We start from the raw sequence: 27,040 nt of genomic DNA on the forward strand, positions 1-27,040 counted from the left end.
AGACAGGATGACCACATCAGTGACTCAACCCACTCAGGTGACGCACCCCCTCCAGGGACGGCATGAGAGAGCCCCAGTAAAGCCAGTGACTCAGCCCCTGTAATAGGGTTAGAGGCAGAGAATCCCAGTGGAAAGAGGGGAACCGGCCAGGCAAAGACAGCAAGGGCGGTTCGTTGCTCCAGAGCCTTTCCGTTCACCCTCCCACTCCTGGGCCAGACTACACTCAATCATATGACCCACTGAAGAGATGAGTCTTCAGTAGAGACTTAAAGGTTGAGACCGAGTTTGCGTCTCTGACATGGGTAGGAAGACCGTTCCATAAAAATGGAGCTCTATAGGAGAAAGCCCTGCCTCCAGCTGCTTAAAAATTCTAGGAACAATTAGGAGGCCTGCGTCTTGTGACCGTAGCGTACGTGTAGGTATGTACGGCAGGACCAAATCAGAGAGATAGGTAGGAGCAAGCCCATGTAATGCTTTGTAGGTTAGCAGTAAAACCTTGAAATCAGCCCTTGCTTTGACAGGAAGCCAGTGTAGGGAGGCTAGCACTGGAGTAATATGATCAAATTTTTTGGTTCTAGTCAGGATTCTAGCAGCCGTATTTAGCACTAACTGAAGTTTATTTAGTGCTTTATCCGGGTAGCCGGAAAGTAGAGCATTGCAGTAGTCTAACCTAGAAGTGACAAAAGCATGGATAAATTTTTCTGCATCATTTTTGGACAGAAAGTTTCTGATTTTTGCAATGTTACGTAGATGGAAAAAAGCTGTCCTTGAAATGGTCTTGATATGTTCTTCAAAAGAGAGAACAGGGTCCGGAGTAACGCCGAGGTCCTTCACAGTTTTATTTGAGACGACTGTACAACCATTAAGATTAATTGTCAGATTCAACAGAAGATCTCTTTGTTTCTTGGGAGCTAGAACAAGCATCTCTGTTTTGTCCGAGTTTAAAAGTAGAAAGTTTGCAGCCATCCACTTCCTTATGTCTGAAACACATTCTTCTAGCAAGGGCAATTTTGGGGCTTCACCATGTTTAATTGAGATGTACAGCTGTGCGTCATCCGCATAGCAGTGAAAGTTAACATTATGTTTTCGAATAACATCCCCAAGAGGTAAAATATATAGTGAAAACAATAGTGGTCCTAAAACGGAACCTTGAGGAACACCGAAATGTACATTTGATTTGTCAGAGGACAAACCATTCACAGAGACAAACTGATATCTTTCCGACAGATAAGATCTAAACCAGGCCAGAACTTGTCCGTATAGACCAATTTGGGTTTCCAATCTCTCCAAAAGAATGTGGTGATCGATGGTATCAAAAGCAGCACTAAGGTCTAGGAGCACGAGGACAGATGCAGAGCCTCGGTCCGATGCCATTAAAATGTCATTTACCACCTTCACAAGTGCCGTCTCAGTGCTATGATGGGGTCTAAAACCAGACTGAAGCGTTTCGTATACATTGTTTGTCTTCAGGAAGGCAGTGAGTTGTTGCACAACAGCCTTTTCTAAAATTTTTGAGAGGAACGGAAGATTCGATATAGGCCGATAGTTTTTTATATTTTCTGGGTCAAGGTTTGGCTTTTTCAAGAGAGGCTTTATTACTGCCACTTTTAGTGAGTTTGGTACACATCCGGTGGATAGAGAGCTGTTTATTATGTTCAACATAGGAGGGCCAAGCACAGGAAGCAGCTCTTTCAGTAGTTTAGTTGGAATAGGGTCCAGTATGCAGCTTGAAGGTTTAGAGGCCATGATTATTTTCATCATTGTGTCAAGAGATATAGTACTAAAACACTTGAGCGTCTCTCTTGATCCTAGGTCCTGGCAGAGTTGTGCAGACTCAGGACAACTGAGCTTTGAAGGAATACGCAGATTTAAGGAGGAGTCCGTAATTTGCTTTCTAATAATCATAATCTTTTCCTCAAAGAAGTTCATGAATTTATCACTGCTAAAGTGAAAGTCATCCTCTCTTGGGGAATGCTGCTTTTTAGTTAGCTTTGCGACAGTATCAAAAAGGAATTTCGGATTGTTCTTATTTTCCTCAATTAAGTTAGAAAAATAGGATGATCGAGCAGCAGTAAGGGCTCTTCGGTACTGCACAGTACTGTCTTTCCAAGCTAGTCGGAAGACTTCCAGTTTGGTGTGGCGCCATTTCCGTTCCAATTTTCTGGAAGCTTGCTTCAGAGCTCGGGTATTTTCTGTGTACCAGGGAGCTAGTTTCTTATGAGAAATGTTTTTAGTTTTTAGGGGTGCAACTGCATCTAGGGTATTGCGCAAGGTTAAGTTGAGTTCCTCAGATAGGTGGTTAACTGATTTTTGTCCTCTGGCGTCCTTGGGTAGACAGAGGGAATCTGGAAGGACATCAAGGAATCTTTGTGTTGTCTGTGAATTTATAGCACGACTTTTGATGATCCTTGGTTGGGGTCTGAGCAGATTATTTGTTGCAATTGCAAACGTAATAAAATGGTGGTCCGATAGTCCAGGATTATGAGGAAAAACATTAAGATCCACAACATTTATTCCATGGGACAAAACAAGGTCCAGCGTATGACTGTGACAGTGAGTGGGTCCAGAGACATGTTGGACAAAACCCACTGAGTCGATGATGGCTCCGAAAGCCTTTTGGAGTGGGTCTGTGGACTTTTCCATGTGAATATTAAAGTCACCAAAGATTAGAATATTATCCGCTATGACTACAAGGTCCGATAGGAATTCAGGGAACTCAGTGAGGAACGCTGTATATGGCCCAGGAGGCCTGTAAACAGTAGCTATAAAAAGTGATTGAGTAGGCTGCAGAGATTTCATGACTAGAAGCTCAAAAGACGAAAACGTCATTTTTTTTTTTTTGTAAATTGAAATTTGCTATCGTAAATGTTAGCAACACCTCCGCCTTTGCGGGATGCACGGGGGATATGGTCACTAGTGTAGCCAGGAGGTGAGGCCTCATTTAACACAGTAAATTCATCAGGCTTAAGCCATGTTTCAGTCAGGCCAATCACATCAAGACATTGACATTGAGGACATTTCCGTCCTCTCCAGTGCGACTCTGTAGAAGTGGATGGGGACTAGCTCTCCCTGCTGTCTACTGTAATCCACAATCATCTCCATTGTTTTGTTGACATTGTGCGAGAGGTTATTTTCCTGGTACCATTTCGTCAGGGTCCTCACATCCTCCCTGTATGCCGTCTTGTCGTTGTTGGCAGTCAGGCCTACCACTGCTGTCAGCAAACTTGATGATTGAGATGCCACTCAGTCATGGGCGAACAGGGAGTACAGGAGGAGGTTGAACACACACCCTTGTTGTTCTACAGTCTTGAGGATCAGCGTGGCGAAGGTGTTGTTGCCTACCTTCACACCCGAGGTCAGTATGTCTGCCCAGCTGCAAAGGGCGGGGTTGAGACCAATTGTCCAAGCTTGGTGATGTGGTATGATTCTGCTATTTTCTTTACATTTGATCCGGAACCCCCAACAGAAGCTAGCCAGCTAACTAGCTACTAGCTAGTAGTTAGCTTGCCACTGCTAGTGGTCATCAGCTACCTTTAGCAAGGACATATCTCGCCAGTCGGCACAGCACGACTCAAACGAGAGCAAATTGGGCTTATTTTTCTCCATATCTCTGGATTCCTACCTCAAGCTCTGAACCTTTTCACCAAGGTCATCGCAGCTAGCTAGCTGCTATCCGATTGGCTTCTCCTGGCTAACGTCTCTGTCCCGAAGCAACCCCCAATTAGGCTGGAGCTAGCCTATGCTAGGCCCATCTCCCGGCTAGCTGAAGAGGCCAATCAGCCACTCCTTAAGCTACAATACCTATTTTGCCAATTGGCCTGGACCCCTTTAATTGCCGATATGGAGCCCTGCCGATCCATCACGACTGGGCAACTGACGTAATACGCCAGAGGGGGTTTCAACTGGCTCCCCCGTCGCGATTTCCCCTGAATGCCCATCTGCTAGCCTGCAGTCCGCGGCTCGCTAGCTGTCCAGAGCACACCGGACTGTTAGCTGAAGAAGTCCATCAGACCATTTTTTGGGGGCTACTGTACATATTTTGAAAATTGGCCTGGACCCTTTTACTACACAGAGTCCTGCTGATCCATGTCTCAATTGTCTCAAGGCTTAAACATCCTTCTTTAACCAATCACCTCCCCTTCATGTACACTGATTGAAGTGGATTTTACAAGGGACATCAATAAGGGATCAAAGCTTCCACCTGGATTCACCTGGACAGTCTATGTAATGTTTTGTATACTCAGTGTATATATACTGTAGATATATTTATTTTTTATTCATATTTTTTTTTACCCTGACATTGCTCATTCTGATATTTCTTAATTCCTTTATTAACATTTTGGGGATTTGTGTTTATTGTTTTGTATTGTTAGGTATTACTGCACTTTAACTAAAGCTTGTAACATGCGCATTTTGCTGCACCTGCAATAACATGTGCAAAATATCTGTAGGTAGCAGTCTGATGGATTGTAGAAAGAAACGGTCTCTAAGCCAGTTGGAATCAGATTGCATACACCAATACGGTCTGCCCGACGATAAGGGAGAGAAGAATTTGTGGTTGATTTGTGTGGGGTCCTTGATAATGCTGCATGCCTTCCTCAGGCAGATGTCCTGGATGGGTGAGGGCACGGTCCCAGTGATGTACTTCACAACCCGCTGGAGTGCCTTGCAGTTGTGGACGGAGTAATTGCCATACCAGGCCATGATGCATCCACTCAGGAAGCTCTCAATGGTGCAGTAGTAGTATTTAGAGAAGAGGCAGCACGCCAAATTTCATCAGCCACCTAGTAGAGACGCTGTTGTCATGTTGGTCCATGACGAGTCCTCAGTGAAGTGGTCGCTGAGAAACGTAAAACTTGTCACTCTCTCTACTGGTTGTCATGACACCACAATGCCAGTTCACACACCTGCTCCATACAGGTTGACTCGTCGTTGTTGGTTATCAGGCCTACTGGTTATCAGGCCTACAACCGTGGTGTTGTGCAAAGCCACGCAGTCATGGGTGAACATGGACTGAGGACACACCCCTGGGGGTCACCTGTGTTGAATCAGTGTCTCCTTAACTTCTTATGGTATAGGGGACGGTTGCGTCCCACTTGGGCAAAAAACAGTGAAAATGCAGTGCGGCAAATTGAAAAAAATGACATAAAAATCAAACTTTCATTAAATCACACATGTCAGATACTCAATTAAAGCTACACTCGTTGTGAATCCAGCAGACATGTCAGATTTTAAAAAGGCTTTTCGGCGAAAGCATAAGAAGCTATTATCTGATGATAGCCCAATAGTAAACAAAGAGAGTAGCATATTTCAATCTTGCAGGCGCTACACAAAACGCAGAAATAAAATATAAAACATGCATTACATTTGACGAGCTTCTTTTGTTGGCACTCCAATATGTCCCATAAACATCACAATTGATCCTTTTGTTCGATTAATTCCGTCCATATATATCCATTTATTCCATTAGTCCATTTAATTGACGCGTTTGATCCAGAAAACAACAGCTTCCAAAAAACGCAACGTCACTTCAAAATATTTCAAAAGTTGCCTATAACCTTTGCCAAAATATTTCAAACTACTTTTGTAATACAAGTTTAGGTATTTTTAAACGTTAATAATCAATCAAATTGTAGGCTGGTCTATCTGTGTTCAATACCTGAAGATAACAAACCCTGCTACTTTTCACGTCTTGCTCAACTCTCAACAGTGTTACCCAGTTCCCAAATGGCCTACTTTTTCATTGCACAAATGAATAACCTCAGCCAAATTCCAAAGACTGGTGATATCCAGTGGAAGCGGTAGGAACTGAAAACAGGTTCCTAAGAATAAAATAATAATCTGAACGGTTAGTCCTTGGGGTTTTGCCTGCTAAATAAATTATGTTATACTCACAGACAAGATTCAAACCGTTTTAGAAACTTCAGAGTGTTTTCTATCCAAATCTACTAATACTATGCATATCTTATATTCATGGCATGAGTAGCAGGAAGTTGAAATTGGGCACGCTATTTATCCAAATGCTGCCCCCTTAATCTACCCATCGTGTCCGATTTTTAAAATGTTTAAATTAAAATGTTCTATGTTTTATGTTTTACAGTGAAAACACAACATATATTTATGTTAGATCACCACCAAATCCAAAAAAACACACAGCCATTTTTCCCAGCCAAAGATAGTCACAAAAGCAGAATTAGAGATAAAATGAATCACTAACCTTTGATAATCTTCATCAGATGACACTCATATGACATCATGTTACTCAATACATTTATGTTTTGTTCGATAATATGCATATTTATATCCACAAATCTCAGTTTACATTGATGCCATGTTCAGAAATGCCTCCAAAATATCCGGAGTAATTACAGAGAGCTATGCCAGATAACAGAAATACTCATCATAAACTTTGACGAAAGATACATGTTTTACATATGATTAAAGATACACTGGTTCTTAACGCAACCGCTGTATCAGATTTTTAAAAAACGTTACGAAAAAAGCATACCATGCAATAATCTAAAACGGCGCTAAGACGTAAATATGTTTCTCCGCCATGTTGGAGTCAAGAGAAATACGAAATTACATCATAAATAGTCCCTTACCTTTGATGATCTTTCATCAGAATGCAGTGCAAGGAGTCCTAGTTCCACAATAAATCGTTGTTTTGTTCCATATTGTCCATTACTAAAATTATATTTTAAAGGAGGAAGCTAAATGATCAAAAGATGGCGCAGACAGAGACGGTCGCCTCGCTTCAAGTCATTTGGAAATGATGCAGTAATTGGTGGACGAAATTAGGGCACGAGTTTCCTTCCAGAGAGACATCAGACATTGTAACATTCTATGTTTTACGGAAACATTGCTCACTCGAGATATGTTGTCAGACGATACAGCCATCGGGTTTCTTCATGCGTCGCGCCCACAGAAAAAACATCTCTCTGGTAAGTGGAAGGGCGGGGGTTTGTGAACATACAGTAAATCAAGTCCTTTTGTTCACCTGACCTAGAAATCCTTACCATCAAATACCGACTGCATTATCTCCCAAGACAATTCTCTTTGATTATAGTCAAAGCTGTGTTTTTTTCCTACCATATGAGTTCTGTTATACTCAAAGACATCATTCAAACAGTTTTAGAAAATTCAGAATGTTTTCTATCTAATACTAATAATAATATGCATATATTAGCATCTGAGACAGAGAAGGAGGCGGTTCACTCTGGGCACGCTATTCATCCAAAAGTGAAAATCCTGCCCCCTATCCAAAAAGGTTAAACAAGGGTGTCCGCTGTCACCATATCTATTCATTATGGCCATTGAAATGCTAGCTATTAAATCATATCAAATAACAACATTAGAGGATTATAAATCCAAGGCTTAAAAACAAAGGAGGCCATGTATGCCGATGACTGAAGTTTTATATTTAATCTGCTAGCTAGATCCCTGCAATGTCTCATTGAAGATCTAGGTAACTTTTCTGGACTCTCTGGACTAAAACTGCCTACTCCTGATGATTTGTTTTTCAAATCGTATGAGCAAAAAATATTTAGCTTTATCTGGGACACTAAACCAGACAAGATACAGTGTGCCTATCTATATTTATACATTTGTATATTTTTATTTAAACTGGTAAGTTGTCTGAGAACACATACTCATTTACAGCAACAACCTGGGGAATAGTTACAGGGTAGAAGAGGGGGGATGAATGAGCCAATTATAAACCGGGGATGATTAGGTGGCCATGATGGTATGAAGGACAGATTGGGAATTTAGCCAGGACACTGTGGTTAACACCCCTACTCTTGCGATCAGTGCCATGGGATCTTTATTGACCACCGAGAGTCAGGACCCTCATTTAACGTCCCATCCAAAAGACGGCACGCTACTGCCTTTTGTCATTGGGATATGTTTTAGACAAGAGGAAAGGGTGCCTCCTACTGACCCTCCAACACCACTTCCAGAAGCATCTGTTCTCCCATCCAGGGACTTACCAGGACCAACTCTGCTTACTGTAGCTTAGCTTCAGAAGCAAACCAGCAGTGGGATGATGGGTGTTATGCAGGACTAGCTGGCTATATAAGGAATATGGTGTTGAGAGATTATTCAATATAAAAGCACTAAACATCTCTAGAATCTTCACTTATTCAAACGTTTCATTGAACACTAAATGGTTCTCAAGTAAACTACTAAAAAAAGCTAATTCACTGTTTAAGTAGCCTTTTGCCTGTGCACTGATTTCAATGTCTCATTTTTGATTGAATGCAAATGATACCTTTTTCAAAGTATCTCTTTTTCAAACAAGCATTGCAGAGCTGGCTACAATTTCATCCCCCTGAAAATATATTTGTTCTATGGCTGAATATAAATGTGCTGGGTGATGAAAGACCTGTATTTATTGTATTTATGGGAAACAAGTTTGAAAAGGGGTATTCTGTATTTAAATGATATTGTAAATTGGAATGGTTGACTTGTCTTTCAGGGAGTTATCAGAATTATTTGGAAAGGTCTACTCAGTCCAAGATTATAACCAATTGATTACAGCATTACCCCAAAAATGGAGGCTGGTGGCAGCAGGAGGTAGGGAGGTGGTCTGTCTGCCCAATAATAGCAATATAAATGATCAGAACTTGGAAGAATAGCATAAATAGGAATGTATACCAGTTTCATTTGAGGACCAGGATGTTGATATCAGTGTCATTTAGATTGCAAAATAGTTGGAAAGAGATTTTTGATTTACCGAATCCATGGTGAAATCTGTATGAGTTGATTCAAGACTTGTGCTTTTCAGCTAATGCAGATTGAGACAGAACAGAATCTGACCATTTCTTTTAGTATTGCCCTCAAGTAGCTTCTCAGGAATGGTTGAAAATCCAAAACATTGATCTAAAATTGACCCTAGATATACTGCTGGAGATCTGTTTCTCAAATCAAGCTGTCCATTCAATAGAAATGGTATGTTAATCACAGCATAGTTGAAATGTATATGCTGTGTAGAAATCCAAAGCGTGTGGCCAGCAGAGACAGGTGGGATGGGCTAAGGGAAGCTGAGGTTTGGGATGTGGAATTGGAGATAAGGGGGAGTGGAGTTGCTGGGCGAAGGACAGAATGACAGATGTAAAATAACCTCCAAATAAAACAAATACATTTGAATGACACTGAGGGTCTTTGTTGATACAGTTGAGGCTGATGCCATGCAAGTGTTTGTACAAATGCACACTCATTCCAATGCTCATAGATGGACATAATTCCATACATCGTTGGCCTTGCTGTTACATTGGCCTGGATGTTTCTTGTTCATTGGTGGTGCATGGGGCAGGGAATTGGAATTAAATGTATTTCTCCTCAGGGTGGAATCTGATGTATGAGGGGCAGCTCTTGGAGGGCTGTATCGGTCAGGTCCCCATTTGACAGTGGGAGATCTGTCGACGCGCCATTGACCCTTTGTGTCTCTGGCTAAGAGGCTGTTAGATGACTAATGTGATGGAGTTGGGCAGCTTCCCTGCAAGTATATTTTTATTACGAGATGAAAGTCTGGCTGAATTTACACATCACGGTAACATTTGGTTCATGAGCCAACCACTTAACGGTCAAGGTTTGTAGGGACTACAAACTGTATAAAAATGTCTTACCCATCCTGCTTTGTGACCAGATTAGCTGGTGATGCAAACAAATTAGGACCATTAAGGCTGCTGGTGTCATAAGTACTACCTGTCAGTGAGTTGAGACCCGGGTACAATTGATTTAGAAATAGTTTGACTATCCAGATCATACCGCCTGAGGTGGTCAGGAAAGTGATCACAATGAGTATTTAACTTGTCAACCACTGCCTAAAAGGTGGGCACAGAATACAAACATCAAGACAAAGTTACATTAGTCTCTAGGTACAAACGAAGCCGGTGAAAAGCTTGAGAGAAAAGGACACATGTTCAGTAATATTGGTGTGACATTTATTAATGTAGAAGAGGCAACTAGTATAGTCTTCCTGCCGCTTCGTTTAAGTCAGACAACAACCACAATTCAGAAATTGTTTACAGGTTTACAATGGTCATTGAAGTTGATTTAGAGGTTGGAGGAAAACAGCACGACCTGATGAAGACATTCCAGAAGCCTTGTACATCTTCACGTTCACCGGGAAGATATCCTGCAAGACAAAAGCGTCAGCAGGATAGCCTAGTGGTTAGAGAGTTGGACTAGTAACCGAAAGGTTGCAAGTACAAATCACGAGCTGACAATGAACACATATTTAATTCTGCCACTGAACAGGCAGTCACTGTTCCTAGGCAGTCATTGAAAGGAAGGATGTTCTTAACTGCCTTGCTAAATGAAGGTAAAATAAAATACAAATTCTAGTTCCCAGTCATGTGCACATATACAAAACTCACATTCAGTCACAGGTGTAAGCCACATCCAAGTACTTATAGGTTCCGACACAGGGGTCACCGAACACAGAGTTGGATACCTTGACGATACACTGGCGCTTTCCATCACACCTGTGTGTCAACAGGTAGAGGTTAACACCACAGCCAATGACTTCCTACAGCTAAATGCACACTGAAGGTTTCCGTACCTTTCTGCCATTATGCTGGTGGTGGATTGGCTGAGGCAGTTGGTGTTTGAGTTGTTTATGTGGGCGCCCAATGGAACACACATCGTGTTGACGACGACCATAGTTGGCACGCTGAATACGGATCTCACCTCGATCTGAGGAAGAGAAAGGACAAACCTGGGTGTTGGTGTGGGCTAGTGACTAATATACACGGCACCACATGATTAAACTGTACGGTAGTGTTGACCAGCTTACCACATAGTAGTTGAGAATCAGAGCCTTCACATATGATGCTGCTTACTGCAAAGACAACACAGGAGTTACACCACTGGCCAGACACATTAAGACATACATTAGCCTGGTGAAGTGTTAGTGATGGGCACTAAAAGGGAATGTTGATTTCAGGTGCATTTTTTTAAAAGTCATTATAAACTCGTTAGCATGAACCAAAGTACAAAAAGTTAGGCGCGTCATCTTCCACCGTTACCTTTTAGTTTCACTTTCTTATGAGCAGTTCTCAAAATGCTAACATGTTAAGCAAACTGGCTGGCTAGACCTAAACTGGTGAAAAAATAAAGTCGACCCGCTACACCTAATCTGTATTTCTACGCAGTTTGTGCCAGCTGTCAGATTGGCTATAAACCCTACAAAACTGTGGGAGTTGCGCTAGCTAGTTACCGTTCACTGAAACATGGTAAACCAGATTAAGTGCACAAGCATCAAATAAGCTTGAGACACTTCCCTTACATGTTCTTGCTGGCTAATTGAGCTAGATATGTCAATTTAAAGGAACAGCAGCAGCATATGAGACAAGTCAAAAGTTACTGCAAGAAGGGTCAATGCAGAGAGTCGGGTAGTAACTCAGCAGTTACGGCTTGGGGGAAGTAGAAGCCGTTCAGGGTCCTGTTGGTTCCAGACTTGGTACATCCGTACCATTTGTTATGGAGTAACAGAGACCAGTATAACTTGGGTTGCGCGAGTTATTGACAATGTAGGGCCTGCTGACACACGTGGTGTCGAAATCCTGATGCAGGGAGCGCGGCCTCTGATGTACTGGGCCGTACGCGATACCCTCTGTTGCACCTTGTGGTCAGATGCCATACCTTGTGGTGATGCAGCCAGTCAAAAAGCTTTCAATGGTGTAGAATTCAGGAGCGGAGGGCTGATACCAATCCTTTTAGCCTCCTGGCAGGGAGGGGCTCGGCCATCCGTTTCCTGTAGTCCACTACCAGTTCCTTTGGCAACTTGGCACCACACTGACCTCCCTATAGGCTACTCAAACTAAACAAGCTGCATATCCACAGCTTGCCAGGGTTAGTTAGGTGAGGGTGGTTTACACTTAGAGAAACAAACATTAACAAGCTGGTACCATAGGGGAACCAACTCATTATATTCATTTTCTAGCAATCAGCTGAGCTTAATTTTTTGCAAAATTAAAAGTGGGTAGGAGAATTAAACAATATCCCAACATGCCAGTCATACCGACACTACGTCGAATCCAAATATGGATATCGGTGCCCACCACTAAATATTATTAGTACACATTCAGAGACTGACTTGTTTCTTGCTGTTGGACACAGGAGTATTTGGTGTCCAAGTACTTATAAGTCCCGACACAGGGGTCTCCAAAAACAAAATTGGATGCAGGGACAATACACTCGCTCTTCCCACCGCATCTGTGTGTTTCAAAGACAGGTTGAGGACATGAGTTCATACAGGTAAACACAACAAGTTCCAGCACATTTCTGCCCTCTTGCTGGTGGTTGTTTACACTACAGCCAAGGAGTTACAGGTTCTAGTACCTTTCTGCCATCTTGCTGGTGGAGGATTGGCTGAGGCAGTTGGTGTCGGTGAGTTGGTTATCAGGGCGCCCAATAGAACACACATCGTGTTGACGACGACCGTAGTTCGCACGCTTGATATGGATCTTACCTCCATCTGAGGGAGATGGAGAACAGTGAGGCACGAAGGAGAGCCAAGTATGGGTCTCTATGATGTGGGCTAGTGACGCTAATCTACAGTATAAACGATCATAGGTGGTCGGTGAGTACACTGTTCAGCAGTGTGGACTAGCTTACCACATTGCAGTAAAGCATCAGAGCCTTCACATGTGATGCTGATTGCTGCCAGGACAAATAAACAGGAATTACACACCACTCACATTAGCTTGGTTAAGTAGTAGCATCATTATTACATACAGTACCTCCATCTGTTAGTGTGCAGCAAGCTGTAGCCAGCACTGAAACAACATCACACAGCTAGTTCAGCAACATTATATGCACTTGGACCATGAAGCTACAACTCAGCATTGGGCTCTATACTCAAGCATTTCAGTTATACTAAGTGTATTATAGTAAAGTTCAGCATTTGGTCTCATATTCCATGCTTTGAATACCTTTTTGCCCAAAAGGAACTGAATGTCCATCAAATCATATTACATGTACTTATTTTTACTCACAAATACTGTCATATATATATTTAAATTCTAATCTGCATCAGAAACAGATTTTGTATACTCACGTGTGACCACCGTCAGTCTCAAAATGCACATGATGCCAGGTACAGGAGTGGTACTAACAGAGAAAATGCAACTGATGATAACAAGCTCCAATACACCTGGTATTTATGTTATGTGACATCTCTTAATTTACCCAGGTGTATCTATTTGTCTCCAGGTGCACCTCATTGCAATTAGGGGCCGGCGTTTGCCGGTCAAAACCTGGCTATTGAGTCAGTCTCATGGAGTTAGATAGAGGACTCTAGGTGGATGAAATCCATGTTGGCATGAACATTGCCACTGAGGGCTTCCAACACAGTAGCCATCTAGGTGGAGCTTCTTCGTTAAGGAAGAATTACACGGACCACTTTCAGTCGCACAACCTTTGAGCATTGCAGATATACATTTCAGGAATAGAGACAACGTATTTCCTTAATCTCCATGTCGGGGAGACATATTTGTTCAATATAGCATATTTTTATCTGAACCTTCCAAAAGGTTGCATCCTGCCTAACGCTCCCCATTATTCAATCCGGGTAATCAGGAGGGATCAGCCAATTAATTAAACTCTTGAGCAAACACTGCATAACTGTAGGTAGCATTAAATTGCCAACTTTGGCTTCATACAGTACCTTTTCAAACAACACACTCTGTGATGGTGTGCAGCCTTTAAGTTTGTTTGCCAACTCATAGAAATTATAGAAGACAATGGACTACTTTAATAAAATGTAATTACATCTGTAATTACATCTGATTTGAATGGAGCTGCCCTTGCGCTCACGTCCGCCATAATGGGACACATATAAAGATGATATACTGTGACTATCATTCTCTATGGTCCGATCCCTACGATGTGTTGTTCTGGTGGCTGAGTGTGTGTCCTCTTCCTCTCAACTGTCCATTCTCAGGGCTGCTGGACAGGTGCCTTGCCCGTCAACGTTGAAGCCCTTTGGGTGTTTTACTTATCAGGCTTCACCGCCATGGAACAGAAAGGCTGGTCCTAGTCATTTTGTGCATTTATATGTTCCCAGTTGCCACTCCTGTGAAGGGAGACCGCTGCGCTTGAAGGCAGTTTGGAGACCACAGAACCCCAGTACAGGTACTCTATTGTAAACATTATTAAAATGAACCGTGTTGAATGACTATGTACATATGGCAGCAGTCTCTATGGTACAGGGTAGAGTACCAGGTGGTATCAACCCAGTACCCTGCTTTTAACAGTGACTAAGTGTGGGCTGGGTGCTGGGAGGAGGCCGGCTAGAGGAGAATATTTCAACGTCCGATGGACTGGAGTAAGAAACTTCTATCTCCAGTTTCTCAGTCTCTTGGTCACAGCTTTGATGCTCCTGTACTATCACCTCCTTCTGGATGGTAGCGGGATAAACAGGCCATGGCTCGAGTGGCTGAGGTCCTTGATGATCTTCTTGACCTATCTGTGACACCGAGCAGTGTAGGTGTCCTGGAGGGCAGGCAGTGTGCTCCCGGTGATGCATTGGGCTGACCGCACCGCCATTTGCGGACCCCTTTGGTTGCAATTGCCGTACTAGACGTTGACACAGCCCTACAGGATCCTCTCAATGGTGCACCTGTAGAAGTTCATGATGTTCTTACAGGACAAGCCAAATTTCTTCAGCCTCCTGAGGTTGAGTAGGCGCTGTTGCGCCTTCATCACATTGTCTCTATGAATGCATAATTTCAGGTTGATTGTGATATGCACGCCGAGTAACTTGAAGCTTTTCGTCCTCTCCAGTGCGACCCCGTAGAAGTGGATGGGGACTAGCTCTCTCTGCTGTCTACTGTAATCCACAATCATCTCCATTGTTTTGTTGACATTGAGGGAGAGGTTATTTTCCTGGCACCATTCCGTAAGGGTCCTCACATCGTCACTGTATGCCGTCTTGTCGTTGTTGGCAATCAGGCCTACCACTGCTGTCAGCAAACTTGATGATTGAGTTGCCACTCAGTCATGGGTGAACAGGGAGTACAAGAGGAGGTTGAGCACACACCCTTTTTTGTTCCACAGTCTTGAGGATCAGCGTTGCGAAGGTGTTGTTGCCTACCTTCACACCCGAGGTCAGTATGTCTGCCCAGCTGCAAAGGGCGGGGTTGAGACCAATTGTCCAAGCTTGGTGATGTGGTATGATTCTGCTATTTTCTTTACATTTGATCCGGAACCCCCAACAGAAGCTAGCCAGCTAACTAGCTACTAGCTAGTAGTCAGCTTGCCACTGCTAGTGGTCATCAGCTACCTTTAGCCAAGGACATCTCTCGCCTGTCTGCACAGCCCGACTAAAACCAGAGCTAATCGGGCTTCTTTTTCTCCATATCTCTGGATTCCTACCTCAAGCTCTGAACCTTTTCACCTAGGTCATCGCAGCTAGCTAGCTGCTATCCGATTGGCTTCTCCTGGCTAACGTCTCTGTCCCGAAGCAACCACCAATTAGCCTGGAGCAAGCCTATGCTAGGCCCATCTCCCAGCTAGCTGAAGAGGTCAATCAGCCACTGCCGATCCATCACGACTGGACAACTGACGTAATCCGCCCGAGGGGGTTTCAACTGGCTCCCCTGTCGCGATGTCCCCTGAATGCCCATCTGCTAGCCTGCAATCCGCGGCTCGCAAGCTGTCCAGAGCACACCGGACTGTCAGCTGAAGAAGTCCATCAGACAATTTTTGGGGGGCTACTGTACATATTTTGAAAATTGACCTGGACCCTTTTACTGCACAGAGTCCTGCTGATCCATGTCTCAATTGTCTCAAGGCTTAAAAATTCTTGTTTAACCAATCACCTCCCCTTCATGTACACTGATTGAAGTGGATTTTACAAGGACATCAATAAGGGATCAAAGCTTCCACCTGGATTCACCTGGTCAGTCTATGTAATGTTTTGTATACTCAGTGTATATATACTGCATATATATTTATTTTTTATTCATATTTTTTTTACCCTGACATTGCTCATTCTGATATTTCTTAATTGCTTTATTAAAATTTTTGGGATTTGTGTTAATTGTTTTGTAATGTTAGGTATTACTGCACTTTAACTAAACCTTGTAACATGCACATTTTGCTGCACCTGCAATAACATGTGCAAAATATCTGTAGTCAGTAGTCTGATGGATTGTAGAAAGAAACGGTCTCTAAGCCAGTTGGAATCAGATTGCATGCACCAATATAGGTCTGCCCGACGATAAGGGAGAGAAGAATTTGTGGTTGATTTGTGTGGGGTCCTTGATAATGCTGCGTGCCTTCCTCAGGCAGATGTCCTGGATGGGTGAGGGCACGGTCTCAGTGATGTACTTCACAACCCGCTGCCTTGCAGTTGTGGACGGAGGAATTGCCATACCAGGCCATGATGCATCCCCTCAGGACGGTGGTGCAGTAGTAGTATTTAGAGAGGAGGCAGCATGCCACATTTCGTCAGCCTCCTTAGGAAGTAGAGACGCTGTTGTCATGTTGGTCCATGACGAGTCCGGAGTGATGTGGATCAGGGTATGTTCCATCCTCTGCTTCCAGAAGTCAACAATCAAATCCTTTGAAGCACCTGGTCATTCAGAGCAGCAAGAGTTCTCCTTGATGACTTGGTATTGTCTACCGCGGAGCGAACATAGAATAAGTTAAGCTCGTCTGAGAGGGAGGTTTTGGTGGGCATCGCACAGCAGGATTGCCTTTTTCAGTCTGTGATAGTCTGAAGTCCTTACCACGCGACTCAAGTTTGAGTTGTCGGACATCAATTAAAGTTTCAGTCTTGTCTTTTTGTTTCCTAATTTATTTTTGGAGCTCGTACCTGCTAGGCATTGCACACCACCAGGTCATCATGTTCGTTCTGCTGACATCGAATGCTACAGTATGGAATATCTCCGTTCATCCAGGGTTTTTGGTTTAGACCTGTAGGGATGACAAGACAAGCCTAACCGCGCTACTTAACAATGTAGTTAATCCCTCCGCAAGGCGATCAAACAAGCAGAATCTCAGTATAGGGATAAAAACGGAGTCGCAATTCAATGGCCCAGACAAGAGACGTATATGTGGCAGGGTCCACAGGCAATTACGTACTACAAATGTATTCATAAAATGTTTGGATGTTTACAATTTCAGTGATTCTCTTAGAAATGGGTAAAAGTACTGTATAGCAACCCCAGGTGTATAATAGTAAATAGCAGCTACTTCTCAGAGAGTTTTGAATTGTCAAGAAGAGTTAAACAGGGGGGTCCGCTGTCACCATATCTATTCATTATGGCTCTCGAAATGCTAGCTATTAATTCATTTCAAATAACAACATTAGAGGATTATAAATCCAAGGCTTAAAAACAAAGGTGTCCATGTATGCCGATGACTCAAGTTTTATATTTAATCTGCTAGCTAGATCCCTGCAATGTCTCATTGAAGATCGAGCTAACTTTTCTGGACTCTCTGGACTAAAACCTAATCATGATAAGTGTACAATATTACGTATTGGATCTTTAAAAAAATACAACTTTTACATTACTATGCAGTTCATATTTAAAAATGGGCTGACGGTGAAGTAGAAATGCTTTGGTATTCATTAAAAAAAAATATTAAATGAGTCCTACACAATTAATTTCATTAGAAAACAGACAAGATCCTGCAACCATGTAGAGGTAATACTTGGCTATTCACGGAACATTTTCCCTGATTAACTCCTTAGTCATATCTCAGTTTACTCACTTACTTATGGCGCTGCCTACTCCTGATGATTTGTTTTTCAAATCGTATGAGCAAAACATATTTAGCTTTATCTGGGATTCTAAACCAGACAAGATACAGTGTGAATATCTATATTTATACATTTGTATATTTTTATTTAAATAGGTAAGTTGTCTGAGAACCCATACTCATTTACAGCAACAACCTGGGGAATAGTTACAGGGTAGAAGAGGGGGGATGAGTGAACCAATTATAAAACAGGGATGATTAAGTGGCCATGATGGTATGAAGGACAGATTGGGAATTTAGCCAGGACGTTGTGGTTAACACCCCTACTCTTGCGATCAGTGCCATGGGATCTTTAGTGACCACAGAGAGTCAGGACACCCATTTAACGTCACATCCAAAAGACGGCACCCTACTGCCTTTGGTCATTAGGATATGTTTTAGACAAGAGGAAAGGGTGCCTCCTAATGACCCTCCAACACCACTTCCAGAAGCATCTGTTCTCCCATCCAGGGACTTACCAGGACCAACTCTGCTTAGCTAAGCTTCAGAAGCAAACCAGCAGTGGGATTTTTTATTTTACCTTTATTTAACTAGGCAAGTCAGTTAAGAACAAATTCTTATTTTCAATGACGGCCTAGGAACAGTGGGTTAACTGCCTGTTCAGAGGCAGAACGACAGATTGTCAGCTCAGGGATTTGAACTCGCAACCTTTCAGTTACTAGTCCAACACTCTAACCACTAGGCTACCCTGGCTATATAAGGAATATGATTTGAGTGTTGTGAGATTATTAAATATAAAAGCACTAAACATCTCTAGAATCTTCACTTATTCAAAAGTTGTATTTGAACCCTAAATGGTTCTCAAGTAAACTACTAAGAAAAGCTAATCCACTGTTTAAATAGCCTTTTGCCTGTGTACAGATTTCATTGTCTCATTTTTGATTGACTGCAAATGATACCTTTTTCAAAGTCTCTCTCTTTCTCAAACAAGAATTGCAGAGCTGGCTACAATTTCAAATTCATCCCCCTGAAAAGATAGAACAAATATTATGGCTGAATATAAATGTGCTGGGTGATGAAAGACCTGTATTTATGGGAAACCAGTTTGAAAAGGCTATTTTGTTTTTAAATTATATTGTAAATTGGAACGGTTGAGTTGTCTTTCATGGAGTTATCAGAATTATCTGGAAAGGTCTGCTCAGTCCAAGATTATAACCAATTGACTACAGCATTACCCCAAAAATGGAGGCTTGTGGCAGCAGGAGGAGGTAGGGAAGTGGTCTGTCTGCCAAATATAAATGATCAGAACTTGGAGGAATAAAAATATCATAAATAGGAATGTATACCAGTTTCATTTGAGGACCAGGATGTTGATATCAGTGTCATTTAGATTGCAAAATAGTTGGGAAGATCTATTTGATTTACCGATTCCATGGTACAGGGTGTATGAGTTGATTCAAGACTTGTGCTTTTCGGCTAATGCAGATTTGTGAGAATACAGAATCAATTGACCATTTCTTTTAGTATTACCCTCAAGTAGCTTCTCAGGAATGGTTGAAAATGCAAAACATTGATCTAAAATTGACCCTATATATAGTACTATTGGAGATCTGTTTCTCAACTCAATCTGTAGTCTATTCAATAGAAATTGTATGTTAATCACAGCATAGTTGAAATATATATGCTGCGTAGAAATCCAAAGTGTGTGGCCAGCAGAGACAGGTGGGATGGGCTAAGGGAAGCTGAGGTTTGGGATGTGGAATTGGAGATAAGGGGGAGTGGAGTTGCTGGGCGAAGGATAGAATGACAGATGTAAAATAAACTCCAAATTAAACAAATACATTTGAATGACACTGAGGGGCTTTGTTGATACAGTTGAGGCTAATGCCATGCAGGTGTTTGTACAAATGCATACACATTAAAATGCTCATAGATGGACATAATTCCATACATCGTTGGCCTTGCTGTTACATTGGCCTGGATGTTTCTTCTTCATTGGTGGTGCATGGGGCAGGGAATTAAATGGATTTCTCCTCAGTGGAATCTGATGTATGAGGGGCAGCTCTTAGAGGGCTGTATCGGTCAGGTCCCCATTTGATATTGTGGGAGATCTGTCGATGTGCCCTTGACCCTTTGTGTCTCTGGATAAGAGGCTGTTAGTAAGTTTATTACGAGATGAAATCATCTCTGGCTGAATTCACACATCACGGTAACATTCAGTTCAGGAAGGCAACTCCTACAAGGCAACTCCTATGACTAACTGGGAATGGGACGCAAGCGTAGGATTGATCACCCTGTCACTGGCCGCCTTTGGGGAGGGTGTATAGTGTGAAACGCCGAAACACCCTAGGAACCAAAGGTACACTACTGACGATGCACTCCCCACATTTCACCAGGCTCACTGTTCATGAACTCTTGGAAGTGCTTGCACAAAGGATATTAATATCCCATCCTGTGTTCTTGGAATCTGAATATCTGGACTTGTCCAGTGACTGCTGAGAAAGATCAGCTGACAACAGGGGAAAGTCCTTGTGGCGGCACGGAGAGACGGCTGACAGGAGGGAATAGACCCCACTGGGACAGTCACGGGGTAGCTTCCCATGCATGTTGGATACACCCGCTTTAGCTACAGAAAGTCAACATACGAGAATACCCCTAGAGTCTGCGGGGGCGGAAGATGACTCATCGGCTGACAACATGGTAACGACTGGACCGGAAACAACTACGAGTAATGAGAGCACAGCACAAGAGAACACTACAGCAACTGTCACAAGTTCCGCTGCAACAGCGGGCCACAAACAGATGCAGGTATGTGTCTGTAGTTGGAGGAAAGTTACATCACACCATGGGTTGAGGATCCACCAGGGGAAGAAGGGGTGTTGGGTAAAGAGAGACAGAGGCATAGTTTGCAGTGCATCGGTACCACTGTCATGGAGGACGTAAACTCAAGCACCGAAGTAACAACTGAGGTGGAACCAACAACAGGAGTGGAACACACCCAGCCTCCCAGACCTGCAGTCGAGAGGAGACTACCAGGGCACAGACCATATGTGAAGTGGCCTGGCGCCAGTAACAAGAAGTTGTGAGAAACAGTGAATACTGACCTTATCTTGACCCTCGAAACTTCGAGGCACAGTGGAGAAGAAGTTGGAGAAGATGGGGGACATCTATGAGTACGGGGCAGAAAGCTTTGGAGTGCAAGAGGCAAAAGGCAGGAGAAAGGTTCCAACCCCAACAGTTTCCAGGAGGCAACAAGAAATCAAGCGCCTCGTTCAAGAAAGGAGACAGCTTAAGAAACAGTGGAAGAAGGCCTCGGAAGTGGAAAAGGAGGGCATAGAGGCACTTCAGGCTGACATCAAAACCCGGTTGGCTTCCCTTCGTAGAGCAGAGAACCTACAGAAACGCAGAAGGAAGAAAGAACAAACTAGAACTCGATTCTATAAAGATCCCTCCAAGTTCCTTAAAAGTCTCTTCACGAAGGAAAAAAGTGGAGCTCTAAAAACAACAAAGAAAGACCTAGAGGAGCACCTGAGAACAACAAACTTTGACTCAAAGCGACATGAACATCTGGCCATCCCATCAGATATGCCACCCATTGAACCCCCGGAACATCATATTGAGACCAGCCCTCCGACATGGAAAGAGGTGGAAAACACAGTTCGACAGGCAAGAACAGCATCAGCCCCGGGGCCAAATGGAGTCCCGTACAAAGTGTATAAGAACGCACCAGACGTCCTGAGGTTCCTCTGGAGGCTTGGCAAAATAAGATAATACCCAAAGTGTGGCATAGGGCAGGCGGGGTCTTGATCCCTAAGGAGAAGGATGCAGTGAACATCAGCCAATTCCGCCCAATCTCCTTACTGAATGCAGAGGGTAAAATCTTCTTTAGGGTCATTGCCCAGAGGATGGCCGAGTACCCGCAAAGGAATGCGTACGTCGATACATCTGTACAGAAGGCAGGAATATCAGGGTTCTCTGGCTGCTTGGAACATTCCAGCATGATCTGGCACCAGATCCAAATGGCCAAGGTGGAGAAAAGGGACCTCCATGTAGTCTTCCTCGACCTCGCCAATGCATTTGGCTCTGTGTCCCATGAACTCCTGTGGTCTGCCTTCAGATTTTTCTACATACCGGACACCATCACAACCCTGGTGAAGTCCCACTTCCAGGATCTGCAGTTCTGCTACACAACCTCATGGCAGTGCCTGAATGTAGGTATAATGGCGGGATGTACCATTTCTCCGTTGGCATTCATAATGGCAATGGAGGTTATCAGATCCTTAAAATGGGTTCCTGGTGGACAGCGAGTCGACTGGTTTCCGCCTCCCTCCACTCAGAGCCTACATTACAACATTGACCACCAGTCCCATGCACCAGGAGAATGCTCAGAAAACTTGAAGAACATCAGCTGGGACCGTATGAAGATTAAACCAGCCAAGTCACGCAGCATCTCAATTGTGAAGGGAGAACTCTGACCTGAAATTCATCGGAGATGACCAACTCCCAACAGTGTCTGAGCAGCCGGTAAAAAGCCTTGGAATGTGTTATGATGCAAGCCTGAAGGACAAAGACCAGGTGCAACAGCTGTGCAAAGACATTAGTAGCCTACAGTACATCGACAACACCCAGCTACCTGGAAAGTTAAAGGCCACGAAGGGGCCACCGAAGAGCTTAGCCCGCGACTGGAAAATGCTAGCTGACAGTGGCCGGCAACTTGTGATTCCTTCGGAGATCGCAACCACCACCCTAAGACCTGACATGGTGCTCTGGTCCCGTTCACTCAAGGTCTTCATCATTGAGCTCACAGTACCCTGGGAGGACTCAGTAGATGAGGCTTATGAACGAAAACATCTGCGCTACGCCGATCTAACTGTCGAAGCACGGCATCATGGCTGGAACACAGAAGTCCGACCAGTGGAGGTGGGCTGCAGAGGTTGTGGCAACATCTACAACCAGGCTACTTAGAGACCTGGGAGTTAAGGGCCAGAGCTCGGCAAGCAAAGCTATATCGGAGGCGGCCGAAGGCAGCAGTCAGTGGATCTGGATGAAGAGGAAAGACCCCAGCTGGGCCCCGAAGTGAGAGGGCCAGGAGATATGCGGTCAACAATGCTTGACTCGGGGAGGAGGACGCCCCTGCCATGCATAGTCCCATGGGATGTTGGCTAACAACAAGGCAACTCCTATGACTAATTGGGAATGGGGACGCAAGCGTAGGATTGATCATCCTGTCGCTGGCCGCCTTTGGGGAGGGTGTATAGTGCGGAAGGCCGTAACACGCTAGGAACCAAAGGTACACTGACGATGCGCTCCCCAAATTTCACCAGGCTCACTGTTCATGAACTCTTGGAAGTGCTTGCACAAAGGATAGTAACATCTCATCCTGTGTTCTTGGAATCAGGAGCCTACCACTTAGCAATCAAGGTTTGTAAGGACTACACATTGTATAAAAATGCCTTACCCAGCCTGCTTTGTGACCAGATTAGCTGGTGATGCATACAAATTAGGACCATTAAGGCTGCTGATGTCATAAGTACTACCTGTCAGTGAGTTGAGACCCGGGTACAATTGATTTAAAAATAGTTTGACCATCCAGATCATACCGTCTGAGGTGGTCAGGAAAGTGATCACAATGAGTATTTAACTTGCCTACAACTGCCTAAAGGTGGGCACAGATTACAGACATCAAGACAAAGGCACGTTAGCCCCAGGTACAAATGAGTCCGGTGAAAAGCTTGTAAGAGAGAATAAAGGACACATGTTCAGTAATATTGGTGTGACATTTATTAATGTACAAGAGGCAACTAGTATCGTCTTCCTGCCGCTTCATTTAATTCAGACCAACAACCACAGTTCAGAAATGGTGTTGAAGCATTTCTTAAACAATCTACACAGGTTTACAATGGTCATTGAAGTTGATTTGGAGGTTGGAGGAAAACAGCACAACCTGATGAAGATATCCCTGAAGCCTTGTACATCTTCAGGCTCCCCAGGAAGATATCCTGAAAGACAAATCGTCAGCAGGGTAGTCTAGTGGTTAGAGAGTTGGACTAGTAACCGAAAGGTTGCAAGTACAAATCACGAGCTGACAATGTACCAATCTGTCGTTCTGCCACTGAACAGTGGGTTGTCATTGAAAATAAGAATTTGTTCTTAACTGACTTGTCTAGTTAGATAAAGGTAAAATAAAATACAAATTCTAGTTCCCAGTCATGTGCACATATACAAAACTCACATTCAGTCACAGGTGTAAGCCACATCCAAGTACTTATAGGTTCCGACACAGGGGTCACCGAACACAGAGTTGGATACCTTGACGATACACTGGCGCTTTCCATCACACCTGTGTGTCAACAGGTAGAGGTTAACACCACAGCCAATGACTTCCTACAGCTAAATGCACGCTGAAGGTTTCCGTACCTTTCTGCCATTATGATGGTGGTGGATTGGCTGAGGCAGTTGGTGTTTTTGAGTTGTTTATGTGGGCGCCCAATGGAACACACATCGTGTTGACGACGACCATAGTTGGCACGCTGAATACGGATCTCACCTCGATCTGAGGAAGAGAAAGGACAAACCTGGGTGTTGGTGTGGGCTAGTGACTAATATACACGGCACCACATGATTAAACTGTACGGTAGTGTTGACCAGCTTACCACATAGTAGTTGAGAATCAGAGCCTTCACATATGATGCTGCTTACTGCAAAGACAACACAGGAGTTACACCACTGGCCAGACACATTAAGACATACATTAGCCTGGTGAAGCGTTAGTGATGGGCACTAAAAGGGAATGTTGATTTCAGGTGCATTTTTTAAAAGTCATTATAAACTCGTTAGCATGAACCAAAGTACAAGAAGTGAGGCGCGTCATCTTCCACCGTTACCTTTTAGTTTCACTTCCTCATGAGCAGTTCTCAAAATGCTAACATGTTAAGCAAACTGGCTGGCTAGACCTAAACTGGTGAAAAAATAAAGTTGACCTGCTACACCTAATCTGTATTTCTACGCAGTTTGTGCCAGCTGTCAGATTGGCTATAAACCCTACAAAACTGTGGGAGTTGCGCTAGCAAGTTACCGTTCACTGAAACATGGTAAACCAGATTAACCCTTCCATGTTCTTGCTGGCTAATTGAGCTAGATATGTCAATTTAAAGGAACAGCAGCAGCATATGAGACAAGTCAAAAGTTACTGCAAGAAGGGTCAATGCAGAGAGTCGGGTAGTAACTCAGCAGTTATGGCTTGGTGGAAGTAGAAGCCGTTCAGGGTCCTGTTGGTTCCAGACTTGGTACATCCGTACCATTTGTTATGGAGTAACAGAGACCAGTATAACTTGGGTTGCGCGAGTTATTGACAATGTAGGGCCTGCTGACACACGTGGTGTCGAAATCCTGATGCAGGGAGCGCGGCCTCCGACGTACTGGGCCGTAAGCGATACCCTCTGTAGAACCTTGTGGTCAGATGCCATACCTAGTGGTGATGCAGCCAGTCAAGAAGCTTTCAATGGTGTAGAATTCAGGATCGGAGGGCTGATACCAATCCTTTTAGCCTCCTGGCAGGGACGGGCTCAGCCCTCAGTTTCCTGTAGTCCACTACCAGTTCCTTTGGCATCTTGGCACCACACTGCCAGGTCTCTGACCTCCCTATAGGCTACTCAAACTAAACAAGCTGGATATCCACAGCTTGCTAGGGTTAGTTAGCATGTGAGGGTGGTTTACACTTGGAGAAACAAAAGTTAATAAGCTGGTACCATAGGGGAACCAACCCATTATATTCATTTCCTAGCAATCAGCTGAGCTTACTTTTTCATAAGATTAAAAGTGGGTAGGAGAATTAAACAGTATCCCAACATGCCACAGTCATACCGACAATACATCGAATCCAAATTAGGATATCGGTGCCCACCACTAAATATTATTAGCACACATTCAGAGACTGACTTGTTTCTTGCTGTTGGACAGGAGTATTTGGTGTCCAGGTACTTATAAGTCCCGACACAGGGGTCTCCAAAAACTAAATTGGATGCAGGGACAATACACTCGCTCTTCCCACTGCATCTGTGTGTTTCAAAGACAGGTTGAGGACATGAGTTCATACCGGTAAACACAAGTTCCAGCACATTTCTGCCCTCTTGCTGGTGGTTGTTTACACTACAGCCAAGGAGTTACAGGTTCTAGTACCTTTCTGCCATCTTGCTGGTGGAGGATTGGCTGAGGCAGTTGGTGTCTGTGAGTTGGTGATCAGGGCGCCCAATAGAACACACATCGCGTTGACGACGACCGTAGTTCGCACGCTTGATATGGATCTTACCTCCATCTGAGGGAGATGGAGAACAGTGAGGCACGAAGGAGAGCCAAGTATGGGTCTCTATGGTGTGGGCTAGTGACGCTAATCTACAGTATAAACGATCATAGGTGGTCGGTGAGTACACTGTTCAGCAGTGTGGACTAGCTTACCACATTGCAGTAAAGCATCAGAGCCTTCACATGTGATGCTGATTGCTGCCAGGACAAATAAACAGGAATTACACACCACTCACATTAGCTTGGTTAAGTAGTATCATCATTATTACATACAGTACCTCCATCTGTTAGTGTGCAGCAAGCTGTAGCCAGCACTGAAACAACATCACACAGCTAGTTCAGTAACATTCAACATCATATGCACTTGGACCATGAAGCTACAACTCAGCATTGGTCTCATATTCCATGCTTTGAATACCTTTTTGCCCAAAAGGAACTGCATGTCCCTCAAATAATATTACACACTTATTTTTACTCACAAATACAAACATTGTCACATATATTTAAATTCTAATCTGCATCAGATACAGATTTTGTATACTCACATGTGACCACCGTCAGTCTCAAAATGCACATGATGCCAGGTACAGGAGTGGTACTAACAGAGAAAATGCAACTGATGATAACACGATCCAATACACCTGGTATTTGTGTTATGTGACATGTCTTAATTTACCCAGGTGTATCTATTTGTCTCCAGGTGCACCTCATTGCAATTAGGGGCCGGCGTTTGCCGGTCAAAACCTGGCTATTGAGTCAGTCTCATGGAATTAGATTAGATTAGAGGACTCTAGATGGATGAAATCCATTTTGGCATGAACATTGCCATTGAGGTCTTCCAACATTTTAAAGTAGCCATCTATGGCAATCAGGCCTATCACTGTTGTCAACAAACTTGATTATTGAGTTGCCACAGTCATGGGTGAAAAGGGAGGACAGGAGGAGGCTTAGATCACACCCTTGTTGTTCCACAGTCTTAAGGATCAGCGTGGCGGATGTGTTGTTGCCTACCTTCACACCC

The 27,040-nt window shown here is 43.7% G+C and overlaps 1 protein-coding gene across 1 annotated transcript; it reads right to left on the minus strand.

The window, feature by feature from the left end:
- Positions 1-10,033: 10,033 nt before the first annotated feature.
- Positions 10,034-26,662, minus strand: LOC110528627 (rhamnose-binding lectin). The gene is given in 19 exon segments (XM_090242239.1): positions 10,034-10,141; positions 10,383-10,490; positions 10,568-10,612; positions 10,614-10,701; positions 10,802-10,846; positions 12,104-12,222; positions 12,349-12,484; positions 12,625-12,669; positions 12,750-12,804; positions 20,823-20,885; positions 23,956-24,058; positions 24,136-24,271; positions 24,372-24,416; positions 25,657-25,673; positions 25,675-25,773; positions 25,897-26,032; positions 26,173-26,217; positions 26,298-26,333; positions 26,565-26,662. Coding segments are annotated over 18 exon segments (1,350 nt in total). The 5' UTR covers positions 26,596-26,662; the 3' UTR covers positions 10,034-10,141; positions 10,383-10,384.
- Between the last annotated feature and the right edge of the window lie 378 nt (positions 26,663-27,040).

This window comes from Oncorhynchus mykiss, chromosome 7, assembly GCF_057628025.1.
Source record: "Oncorhynchus mykiss isolate SJ-2025 chromosome 7, ASM5762802v1, whole genome shotgun sequence".
Taxonomy (NCBI): domain Eukaryota; kingdom Metazoa; phylum Chordata; class Actinopteri; order Salmoniformes; family Salmonidae; genus Oncorhynchus; species Oncorhynchus mykiss.